The following is a 12,504-nucleotide window of genomic DNA, read 5'->3' as shown; positions in this document are numbered from 1 at the left end:
AATGTTATATTCAGAACACTTTATTGATCCCAAAGGGAAATTAAATGTTGTTGTAATTCTTCACAGAGTTATTGTAGACGGTGATGGCTGTTGGCAGGAAAGATCTCCTGTAGCTGTCTGTATTACGTTGAATTTGAAGACGCCTCTGACTGAAGATACTCTCTTTTCCCAAGACAGTATCATGAAGCGAGTTCATTTTCTTGATTTTATGAAGGGCCCTTCTTTGCATCGTCACCTCCAGAGGTTCCACAGTCGGCCCCAGAACAGGACTAGAACAGAACCAGCCTTCTTTATCAAGTGGATGAGCCTTTTTAGGTCAACATTTAGAGACCACATTCTTAATAATAGACTTAAAGGAGATATGTAGCATCTCCCTTTCCCTGTGGAAGAATAGCAACCCCAGACCATAATACTTTTGCTTTTCTTCCTATGTAGTTTTTTTTTGTCCTGCCCATGCATTTGTGGGTTTTCTACCAGTCCTCTGACTTCCTCCCAGTTTCCAAAACGCTTAGATAATCTGGTCTTTTTCAATTTACTTTAAGTATTAGTGTGTGTGCGTGTGTGTGTGTGTGTGTGTGGATGAATGAATGGATGAAGAAAGTATTTCAGTCTCAGCCGACCAGTTCAAGACCAAATTGGACAGACTGTTTCCCCCGATCTGTGGATTTCTGCAGCTCTTCCGGAGTTGCCTTCTCTGATTAATGCTCTCCTTGCCCTGCCTGCCAGTTTATGGGCCGGCAATCTTTAGCCTAGCAACAGTAGCACATCCTAACATTGGCCTGAAGTGATGGAGTACTGAGAAGTGTTTAAAGGTAGCACAAAAGGTCAGTTTAAAAAATTTCCTCAGTTTTTTTTTATTTTTATGCTACATTTACATTGTATTTCTACTACAGTATGGCACTAAACATTATAGAGGGTCTTTCTTGTTATTTGGTACTTTTCAAATCCAGCTGACAATAAGACAAGGATGGGTCCCAATCTGTCAGAATTTGATATAGAAGCTAATATCTACTCTATAGGATGAGTTGCATCAATTATGAAAAAATATTACCGTATATACTTATTTCATTTGCTAATAAAGGTCTTTCAAATGTTTTGGAGTTATATTTCAGTATATTATTGACATATATTAGAAAAACTTAAAAGTGTTAAAGCCACAAAAACAACATTTAAGCCGCTGATGAAAATAAAAAATAAAAATCACAACATAAACTGACCGGGGTTGCAGTGAGACATAACTTACACCAGAGGTCGCTGTTGTTCTCTAAAAGAGAACTCCCGTCTGAAACGCTTTCATTCATTCACATTTTCATTCATGGGCAAGGTTGGATGCAAATATATTTATTCCTTAATGAAAGATATATATTTTTAATTCAAACAAAACTCTCTTGGAACAAATAAATACTTTTAAAAAATTGTGTAAAATTAAAACAGCTTCATAAATATAAAAATGTACAGAAAGACATGAATCCTCAGACAAGGAAGTGTACAAGGTGAGGAATGAGATCTGAAAATGTAAATAAAACAAGGCAAAAAAAATAAAACAAAATAAAAAAAAAACTTGTCATACTTGTGGAAAGGTGCCATAAAAAGTATTCAGCACCTCACAGGTTTCTTCTATTTGTGCTTTTTTTGTCACACATATGTCAGATCATTTAATATCAGACAAAGATAAAGTCAGAACACACGAAAACTAGTTTTGAATTGACAAACTTCAATTTGATCCTATGCGCAAAAAGTTATTCAAATAGTAAAAGTGTGTAGTTCTTATTTATATATTTGCTAAAATTGTTCACTGTTTTTCAATTTTGAATGAAATATTGACCCACTGAAGTTATTTATAATGACTTATTTTTTAATTGTTTTGAAAAAAATTTTTTAAAGCAATGGCATTTATGGTCTTCCATAACCATATAAACATAGTTTAGGAATTCTGTTGGTGAAACAAATGTTAAAACTTTTGTATGTGACATAGATATAGTTAGTATAGATATTGATATATCTAATGAATTAAACTGTGTTTTCAGAATTATTATTATTATTATTGTTGTTGTTGTTGTTGTTATGGCACTATATTTAAGCACAGTTAAATATAGCAGCAGTACAGAAGAACTCGATTTGCGAACATATTTCTTTAGTGCCTATACACACTGTGAAAACGGATTGAGACAACTGCTTTTGTAGTAACCAATTTTATTAACTTGTATAGTTAATAAATAATTGATGCATATTAACAAATATTATGTAAAACTTAATAAAACAATAATTTGCTAAAAACAAATTATTTAAGGTAAATTATTATTAAATTGTGTCACGTTGGGGCTTCCATAGAGGCCAGGTGTCAGACGCAGACCACGCCACTGCAACGGTATATCTCCATAACTTCAGTGTAATATAGTCTCTTAAAGGGACAGCACAGTCAGTCACGGAGAAAATCATGTTCTCGCTGCACCACCACCACCAGCAGCAGCAGCAGCAGCAGCAGCAGCAGCAGCAGCAGCAGCAGCAGACACACAACCCGCAGTTTCCATTCACAATATTGACAACCCGCACCACAACCAGTCCAACCCCCCTCTGTACAGCAGATGCTGTGACGGGGGCGCCATGATGATGATGATGATGAGCTGGGATTTTGCCTGCAGCAGCCGCCAGAGATCGTGCAACACGGGGAGATGAGCTGATAGAAGGAAAGACGTCTGTGGAGGCACACAGAAAATAATCATGGCGGATTTGTTGTCGTAGGTATGGCGAGAGAAGAACCGATTTTAGGGCCTAAGTAAAGTTTCATTTGGGAGCTTTCTCACCAAACACTATAGCTTAGCAAAAATCCAATTTGTAGCATCAGTGTTAAATGTTCTATGCATCATAACTAGACCATTATTAAATTGTACTAGAATAATATTGGGCACATTATGAACATACAGAAAATAGCTGTTAGCACTCAGTGTAATAGGTGGAAACTGTTTCTTAGCACTTGGTTTGTTTCTTGTTAAAGCAGCAGTACAGAAGAAACTCGAATTACGAACATGTTTCTTCAGTGCCTACACACACACCCCCACACCCACGCCAACACACACACACACACACACACACACACACACACACAACAGATAGAAATTGAACTGCTATTTGCTTAAATTACCAATATCAATGGTCAACCAGTATAGCATCACAATGTAAAGGAAGTCTCACCTGCTTTCCAATTCATTTTGATGTGATTCCCAGAATGGGCTAACTGACAACTGAAAGTGGCATAAAGCTGGGCTTTCCCTGTTGCTAACCAAGAGTTACAATTACATTTGTATGAACAAGCTTAAAAAATGCATTTGGGTACCAAAATTACTTTTTGACAGCATTTCACATGGACACGTGCAAGGTTCTCTGTTGTTACTCCACTGAGTGAGACAGAGAACAAGCACAAGGGGAAGAGTGCAGCAGAGTATGTCTAAAGACCCAGGAGGTTGAGGGCCATTCATAGTACTTCATTTATGCTATTTCTAGTGTGTTTTAGACTAGCCAAATACTGTGCATTCAAACTTTGGTACAATTTATATACAAATATATACACATGTACGTAATCCCAGAAAAAACTGGGATTAAAAATAAAAGTAAGCCAGTATAATTAGCATTGGTTTCAACCAAACTGAGATTTTGCTTCGTTGAAAGAACCTCAAATCCCATTCTTTCTGGTCTGTTTAAATTCTTGACGTCAACTTTATGGAGGGGAAAAAAAACTGTTTATAATATTGATAAATAAATGTTCATAAATCCTAACTGTTGAAAATTTATGCTCCTGGTAGAGCCAGACAGCTAAAAAGCAAATAATATTTAAGAAAACTAAACTAAATAAGTAAAAGACTTAAGTAATGTAAGTAACGTAATAAGAAAACCGGAGAAAGGCAGGAACAGTGATTTAAAAAAAAAAAAAGAAAATTATTTTGTAGTTCTGGAGATTTTAAAGGTGTTTTTTGACCTTCATTTTTGCATCTCTCAAAGCAATATCCCAGCCTCCTGTTGCTGCCTTGTAAACACGGATGTGAATGCAAAAATATTAAAATTAGACTGTGTCGTTTAGTGATTTCTGACGTGTTGAAGGCTAGCTAATAGCTACTAGTTGGTTTTCCCATAATCCACCGCGGCGTTGCAGAAGGAGCGGTCCGCTCGGCTGTCTCCTCCTGTCTACGGTCTCTGACAGCCTGACTGTGCAGAGACGGCAAGAAGCGACCGACACAGACCGGCGGGGGAGGCAGGCAGGCGGCGCAAAGGAAAGGAAAAAACGGGAGGGGGGTAACATTCAGGCAGTGTCCCGTATTTGGAATAACCAGGACCAGAATACAGTTAGTCTTTTTTTTTTTTTTAAGTTTATTTTTTTCTTTTTAACGTGAAACGAGTTTCTTTGTAACCTTCAACAGAAGAGCCGCATTTTTTTTTTTTTTTTTTTTTACCGACTGGACTGGAAACTCCTGAAGTAACTGCAGACAAACTAAGGAGACGTTTGGTTTCTGGACGAAGAAATGGGATTTAAAGAACATATCTGCCAGCAGTGAGTTTGAGGCAAACGAGGGGAACGCATCCCAGCAGGAAAGAAGGAAGAACTGCCGTAGAGATATTGGAAGTGTGTGCTTACTGCGTGTCCTCTGGTGAGGCGGGGGGGAAAGATGGCATTTAGAGGGGAAGAAAAGTAGCGTTAGCGTCAGTTCCCTGGCTAGCTCCGGAGCTAAGCTAGCAGCGGGCTGCTCACTAAGCCTGTGTCGCCCTTTCATTCCTGGAGCAGAGGAGGGGCGCTGGGGCTCTCCCTAGCACTGCGGCTCTGCCGTTGCGTTTTAGGGCTCGCTGGGAGAATGGAGAACCCCAAATAGCTGCCTCGGCACCAGCTCAGGGAAGACTGTTAATTTTTTCTTTTTAAAAAGGGGGGCAACAACTTGATTATATACTGTTCCCCCCCCCTTCCAGCCCTCAAGAGGAGAAGAGCGGAGAGAGCTGCAGGAATCCACCGGCCTGGGGCAGCCTGGGACTAGCCTGCTTGTTTTCTTATGCACCCGGAGGGGAGCAGGTACAGGGGGGGCTAAAAAAAAAAAATCGTTCACATCTCACCCACCTTATGGATACTGGATCTGTACGGGGAGATCATGAAAGGGTCGGTTTTGCGAACGGAACGAGCTCCATTGTGCCCGCAACACAAAGTTTGAATATTTTCAAGACATCCTCAAGGTGAGAGAACTTCTCTCCAGGCCCTTCTGCGCCAACCAACAGGGCCAGGAGGTTTTCCACCCCCCACAACCCTCCTCATTTTATTACTATTATCAGTATTATCGTTATTATCATTACTATTTTTTTTGATTGCCTTCAGCAGCTAACAGGCCTGACTAAACATGTCGGGAGAGGTGCGTTTGAAGAAGCTGGAGAAGCTGCTCCTGGACGGCCCAGCTCAGTCTAATGGCCAGTGTCTGAGTGTGGAAACCCTGCTGGATATACTGGTGTGTCTGTACGACGAGTGCAACAACTCCCCCATCAGAAGGGAGAAAAATATCCTGGAGTTTTTGGATTGGGGTGAGTTATCTTTTCTTATCTTCCATTAGTTATTTTTTTAATCGAATTTTTTTTTTGGGCCTGTTTCGTGCACACAGCCTCCCTGACTCTTTGGGAAAGATAATAACAATGTTGGTGGTGCAGTGGCCCTCCCTTCACCATCACATTCCTTTTATAGTAGTAGTATGGGATCGCTGGGCTTTCTCTTTCTTCTCCTTGCTGCAAGGCCTCGGTGTTCTTGTGTAATGCAAAGGCTTATATGGTTTTGGCAAGTTGCAACGCATGGCAAGCTGTCAGGAGTACAGGGAAACAAAAACCCTTTAAACTGAAATAAAGTAAAGCTTGTAAAGAGGGTTTTTTTGTGTGTGTGAAAGCAAATCCAGAAATGATTTTCTTTGGGAGGGTCTAACCTGCACAGATCCATAAGCTATATTTGATTTTTGATCAATTCAGATAAGGAAAATACTTTATTTATCCCAAAGGGAACTTAAAAGTTATTGTTTAAGTACCTTCAAAGTCATTTTTGGATGGAAATTCTGATGGCAAGAAGGATCTCCAGTAGCAGCCAGTCTCGCAACAAATCTGAAGAGGCCTCTGACTGAATACTGTTGCTATATGACGGTCTCATGGGTATTTTTTGAGCTTTTTAGATACTAACCAGCTGCTACGAGTTGCAAAAGCAAAACGAAACACCTTGTTGCCATGGTTCTAAAAATAAAAAAAGTAAGAGTAAAAGTCCTTACAGCTGCATATCACACTATTATTCAAAAACTGAGCTAGCATAACAGGAGCTACTCCCACATGCTGACCGGTGCAATACCAGCAAGGAAAGAAAAAGTGCATCAAAGTACCTGTAGTCGGTCGATTGTGTTTATGGATGTAAAATAATGGGAAATCTTAGTTTTTATGTCCAGAAATGGGGAAAAAAATCATCTGAATCTTCAGTATTTGAATTGTTGACCACTGATCAGAGCTGATCAAGGGGAAAAGTGTCCGGTTCTGATCTCTGGGCCAACACACACTCCATGTGTGTCCGGGTGAACATGTGGACAAAGTATACTTTTCTGCCATTGCACTAACTCTGTCCAGATCAGTTTGTTACCTGTGCTTTGTATTCTCTGTTGCAAACAAACTATATAACCAGAGGCAATTTATTTTTTTGTAGTTCTTTTTTTTTTAAATACTGAACATTAATGACAATAAAATCCTCAAATTTCACATAGAATGTTCCGTAGTTCTATTTTATTTTCTAAAGATCTTCTATTGTAAAATACAGTCCAGTTACTGCTGGTATAAAGGTACTCCGCTCCTTAAAATATTTGTAATTAGACACTAGAGAAAGATGCAGTGCTGCTTCCCTTCCAACCTGTTGCTGTGCGCTGCCAGTCAGCTGGCTGAAATAAGGTGGCTACTCTTTCCCCTCTCTCAGCTAAGTCTTATTATGTATTTTCCTTTAAAATCACTGTGGACACCCCGTGAAACAGTTGTACTTTTACTCGAGGTGTCAAACAACGGGAATCTCAAACTGCCCCGTTGATGATTCCTTGTGATTTTAACCAAACGATTTCAGTCGCACAACCACATTTTCTTACAGTCGACCAGGAGTAGATTACACAAAGTTACTTTCAACAATCAGTTTTCAAAGCAGATGCAAAAAATGTCTTTCCATGTTATGTTTTTTTTTCTGCATGGGTGAGGTGAACCCAGTCTATATCAGCGCACACTTAATCAGGTTTTGTAACCGTTTGGCTCTGTAGTCGAATCAAACTTGGGCAAGAGGTAAAACACAGGAGGCAGAAGGGACACACACACACACACACACACACACCCACACCCACACCCACACACACACACACACACACACACACACAACAATGCAATCCTTTTTGCCTTGCCAGAAGCACTTTGTATGTAGGCGTGGGTGTATGTGTGTGTGTGACATTGGAGTATGGTTTGTGCATGAAGCAGGAATGTGAACAACTCACCTTTTTTTTTTTTTTATCTAGCGCAGAGGCCCAGCTCACTGCCGGAGCATGCCTGGCTGCCTTGTTTGCCCCCCTCTCTCTCTCTCTCTCTCTTTTTTAAAGCTAAAAAAATGAAGTGCAGGAGCAGATTGTTCCCTTCACAGGCAGAAACATGAATCTAGACAGATTAATAATACAGGAGGCATTAAGAAATGCGTGGATAATGGAACGCAACGGGTTGCTTTGGCAGATGCTGTCTGAAGGACTGCATTGCAGGAATGGTTTTGGGCTAAGGGGTTAAACGGGTAGCAACAGGCTCCGACAAAGACGCACAGGGAGGCAGTAAAGTTCAGTCAAACGGTGGGAGAATTCGGTTGCGTCCGTACCACCTGGTCTATCCACTCCCTCCTGAAACGGTGTGGAAGTCAGGCGCAGGCAAGTGCATGTTCCGTCGCAAATCCTCGTCTTTGAGGACGCTCGGCTTTGGCCGCCAGTCGCCACTTCTCTGCTGATCGGCAGCATCAACAACGGCATAGGTGCCGCTGACCTTTTTAAGATGCGGTGCCAACTCGGTGACTTAATCCTGACGTTTTCCTGTGTTGACACCAGAGACTCTGCCCTGGTCTCAGCCAGACACAACACACGCCACTCGGATGCGTCCGAGCCTCCATACCCGCCCTCGGGTCCCACGTCGCTCTTCAGGGACAGCTAATCAGTCTCCAGGAACTGTACAATAATGAGATCACGTGTAATGAAGCTTCAAGGCTTATTTGTGTTTACATTTCAACAAACTTAAGTGATTGTTCATATCAGGTAACCTCAAGAGATTTTATATCACATTGGAGGAAGGGGACAAGGACTGGAGGCAGCAGCTTGCTCCGTGTAGGTTGGAGGGTAATCTTTAACTGGCTTTAGTCTTTACCAAACATAATTTAATAAGACAATTGATTTCTGCTTCCTTTTTTTGCATTTTGCGATCGTAAAGAAAAGATCATTGTGCAGGTTAGCTAAAGTCTATTGACTTTACCCACAATTTTTTACAAAATGGACTCGAATGTTTCAGCCTTTCTCTTAGGCTACATTCACACAGCAGGTCTTGATGCTTAATTCTGTTTTTTCTTTGACTCGAAAAAATTGTTTTTTTGTGTGTGTGGTCATTGATACTACTGAATGGTGCAACTACAATCAGACTTGTGTGTGAATGGCTTCTGTCCCTAACGCGACCAACATTCGCAGAAGAAGAACGTTGGTGTCACACAGTTGCACTCTGTTTACAGAAGTAATAGTTGACGCCGCTCTCTGCAGAACTACTGTAAAGTTCTTCAGTTCTGGGAGTCGACAGTATCGTCACACGATCATAATAAGACGAGGGAAGCTGATGAAGAGACACCACAGCTAACGGCAATGGTGATTTGTAGAGTATTGCCTGCAACGTCCGTAGGCAAGTCTGCAAACGGAACCAAGAGTGGTGGGATTGTAATGTGTTGCGGTTTACTGACAAACTTCTTTCATAAGGTCATAATTCTGATTTTCAGCCACTGCTTAAATCCAGATTCACCACATTTGAATTGGAATTGGGCTGTTCAGATAGCTGTTAAAAAAATCAAATATGGGTCAGATATTGGCAGTTTTTTTATTTTTTTTTTACTTCAGTTTTTTCCACTTCTCTAAAAACAGTAGTATATATTTTTTCAAGCACAAATCCATACCATCTGGGAATGATAACACACCCTCATGTTGGTTGGTGAAACTAATAAGGAAAGTTGGACGACCTTAGAATTAAAAACTAGAGACATACTGACTTTTCAAACCTGGACTTTTTTTCTGCCACGGACTGGGCCCAAATCTGATTCTTCTTTGTCTTTTGCTGATGTGGTTACTTCCTTTTGGACAAAATATGACGGGCTGGGTGTTGGGGAGGGGGTGTTCTTCCCCTTATGACCAAGTGTGATAGTGAGGGGAGTTTGAGGATGTAACATGAAAGTATGATGTGATAATGGAGGATATTTTCTCTATGACAAAGTATGAGGCGCTGGGTGGGGTGAGAGGTGCTTCCTCTATAGCAAAATGTGATGAGGCCCCAGTAGATTGCATATGCTACTGGGAAATATTATTGATGACAAAACTGAAATATAATAAGTTTATGTGTGGCTCGGTAATAAAAGTCTCAAGGACCAGTACCAGTGGCCCGATGGTCTCTGCAGGTTCAGAGTCCCAGTTTGCATGAAAACATCAATCAATCAATCAAATTTTATTTGTATAGCACATTTCAGCAGCAAGGCATTTCAAAGTGCTTTACATCATATCAAACACAGAAACACAATGCAACATAGAATCAACAATCAAAACACGACATTAAGTCAAGTTCCATCAATAAATTTGTAATTGATTACGTGACAAAAATCACACCTCATCTTTTCCCCCCTGAGATCCCAGCACCGTGTCCCGTCTAGTTAGCTAACCATTCCGTCCCACCCTTAGAGCACACATTATCTGCTTACTTTGGCTGAATCAGCAGTTAAGTACAAAGATTGGAAGAGGAAGCGCTCCATCATTCGCAAAAGGAAACCGTATCCCACTCTGACGGGATCCTAGCGCTGCGATAAGACTCCACAAAACAGCAGGCCGCACCTTGGTGTCACAGCCGACAACAAAATTGGGATAGAATTAGGGTCAAGTCCTGTCTTGTCCTTTAAAAAAAAAAAAAACGTTTCAAAGTGTCGCCACTCCCATATTTTCTTTTGTTCTTTGGAAGAACATCCAGCCACAGGGTCAAAGGGAAAAAATGCACACCTGTTACATGTGTAACACACTGAGGGGCTGCAGTCTGAGCAAGAAAGGGAAGGCAAAGAGCAAGACTGTCTGTCTGGTTGTACTTTACTAACACAAACCCACTTGTTGTGATTTGGAAGCAGATAGGAGCAGACATACAGTATGAAAGCACACCATCTTCTTCCTGGGAGGCAAACATTTGTCCTGGGTTTCTTGTTTTGCATCGACCTGATACGGAGACCCCTGCCTGACCCGTAACCATGCAGGGAAGTACGCCGTATCCCGACGACTCACTGCTACCCCCTGGTTCTCCTGCAGCTCCCAGTTTCAACCGCAGCTCTTGTATCTGATCCATCTCTTTAACCTTTCTCTCTGTTAGTTTGGCTGCTTTGGCAAATTCTGCGTAGAAATAAAAGAATCTGAAACGTTTCTTTGCCCGGTGCTTGAATTTCTGCCTTTCTAAAAAGAGACAAACAATCTGCTCATTTTTCCAGAGATCAAGCCGATAAATAACAACGCTTTCACTTCCACATCGATTCATTTCCTAACGCGAGTTACTTTTTGAAAAGTTGCACAATGTCAGCTCAGGGAATTGATACTATTGCATGCAAAGCTGAATATAGTGTTAAGTTATGCATCAGAAATGCTACTTCCTGTCAAATCCTACACTGCTTCCTGTGTTTCGGGGCAGCTGGATGAAAAGGGGCACCGGTGCCAAGCCACCAGCGACCCAACCCGGGGGAGTTCGCCTGACCTTTTCTCCCAGTCCGCATTCAGCGTTGGCCCACAGTGGCCAGCTGTTGAGCTGCAGCTGATGTGCGCTCCACCCTGCGCGGCTTTCATTGGCAGCACGCCTCACACACAACACACACTGACACACACATTATTGTGGTTTTGCCTTACTAGGCTATCTCATGGAGCACAGACCGGAGTACCTCCCTGTTATTCCCGTTACTAAACAGACCAGAAGAGCCGCCTCCGCGTACGCGGGAGGGGGGGAACGTTTTAATTGTGTCTGTTTCAAGAAAGAATTTTTTGCGTCACGTGGTTCTTAAATTCAGCCTGGAGGATAGTTTACTCCCATCAGCTGCAGGCAGCTCTGTGATACTGGGAGCTGGGGAATAACCACGTTACCCAGCATTAGGGCTGCAACTAACAGTTATTTTACTAATCCATTATTCTAGATGATTAGTTGATTAAAGAAATTGGCCAATTCTGCAGAATTTTCATTTAACAACTTAAGTCTCTTTTATACATTATTAGAATTACATTAAGATACCCAAAACGCCAAATTAATAGATTTTTTTTTAAAATAAGAAAATAAACATTTTATTGCCTAAAATGCAATAACAGTATTCCTTTAGTGACTTACTTCAGCCCTACTATATCCACACGTCTATACATTATCTGGACCTACTTATCGTGGCTTGGTGGAGATTGGCATTGGAGATTGGTATCGACCAAAAAGCAGTAACAATCTTATTTTTATTTTTAAAAACAAACAAAAAAAATACTGTTCAACCCTGAGGTAGTGGCATGTTGGGATCAATGACTACCTGTGTAGGGTCTCTTGAAGAAGCTACGTACATAACAGCTTGCGTGTGATATTTTGGACGTTGGAGCGGCCCCTGCCAGGACATCCTCGCTGTCCGCAGGAAGCGCCCCCCACCCCGGAGAGAGCAGGGAGGAACCACAAGGACTCTGCGAGCTAGTCGGGACCAAACCGGCCGCATGATGTCACACCAGGAAGTGGGGACAGCTGCGACGCATTGTGTCATTGTGTACTCTGCACGTCACTCACATTCACTGTTTTCGAACGTCGCTGGGAACGCGCAAGGTTGTCGAGCCGTTTGTTTCCTCGCCGGTGGATTCCCAGATCGCACCAGTGCCCGTCTGTCACTCTTTCTCACACACACACACACACACACACCCCAACACACACACACCCACCCACACACACACACACACACACAGAGACAGCTTTTTCCATTGTCCTCACACACAGACACAGTAGAGGGGCTGTAGCATCGTCTCTTCTGCTGCATAAAAGCGTTCAGTGATTTAAAGGAGGAAGTCCAACATCAGCAGCTGGATGTTCTGATCTCTCTATTTTTTATTACTGACTCTTCTAATGTGATTTTAAAAGCTTAGCTGTGTTTCCGTTACAAATGGGCGCAAATCTTTGTTGATATTCCACTGAAGTGGAAAAAAACACAATTTCACAATTGCAGTGTTTCCA

At 41.6% G+C, this 12,504-nt stretch overlaps 1 protein-coding gene across 10 annotated transcripts in view; it reads left to right on the top strand.

Annotated features, from left to right (window-relative positions):
* Window positions 1–4,216: 4,216 nt before the first annotated feature.
* cdc42bpab (CDC42 binding protein kinase alpha (DMPK-like) b) overlaps window positions 4,217–12,504 on the top strand; it is an 84,577-nt gene continuing 76,289 nt past the window's right edge. For 5 of the 10 annotated variants that reach the window (XM_032586278.1, XM_032586280.1, XM_032586279.1 and 2 more), the window contains exons 1-2: window positions 4,217–5,211; window positions 5,351–5,550. In XM_032586278.1, coding sequence (XP_032442169.1) covers window positions 5,373–5,550 — 178 coding nt within the window. In that variant the 5' untranslated portion in view covers window positions 4,217–5,211; window positions 5,351–5,372. Of the gene's footprint in view, window positions 5,212–5,246; window positions 5,263–5,350; window positions 5,551–12,504 lie in introns of those variants that run through there. The other 5 variants (XM_032586284.1, XM_032586282.1, XM_032586281.1 and 2 more) reach the window with 3 other exon arrangements.

The sequence above is a fragment of the Xiphophorus hellerii genome, chromosome 15 (genome assembly GCF_003331165.1).
Source record: "Xiphophorus hellerii strain 12219 chromosome 15, Xiphophorus_hellerii-4.1, whole genome shotgun sequence".
NCBI classification, from domain to species: Eukaryota; Metazoa; Chordata; class Actinopteri; order Cyprinodontiformes; family Poeciliidae; genus Xiphophorus; species Xiphophorus hellerii.
The sequence above is the reverse complement of the archived record's forward strand: the minus strand, read 5'-3'. Positions and strand labels throughout refer to the sequence as shown.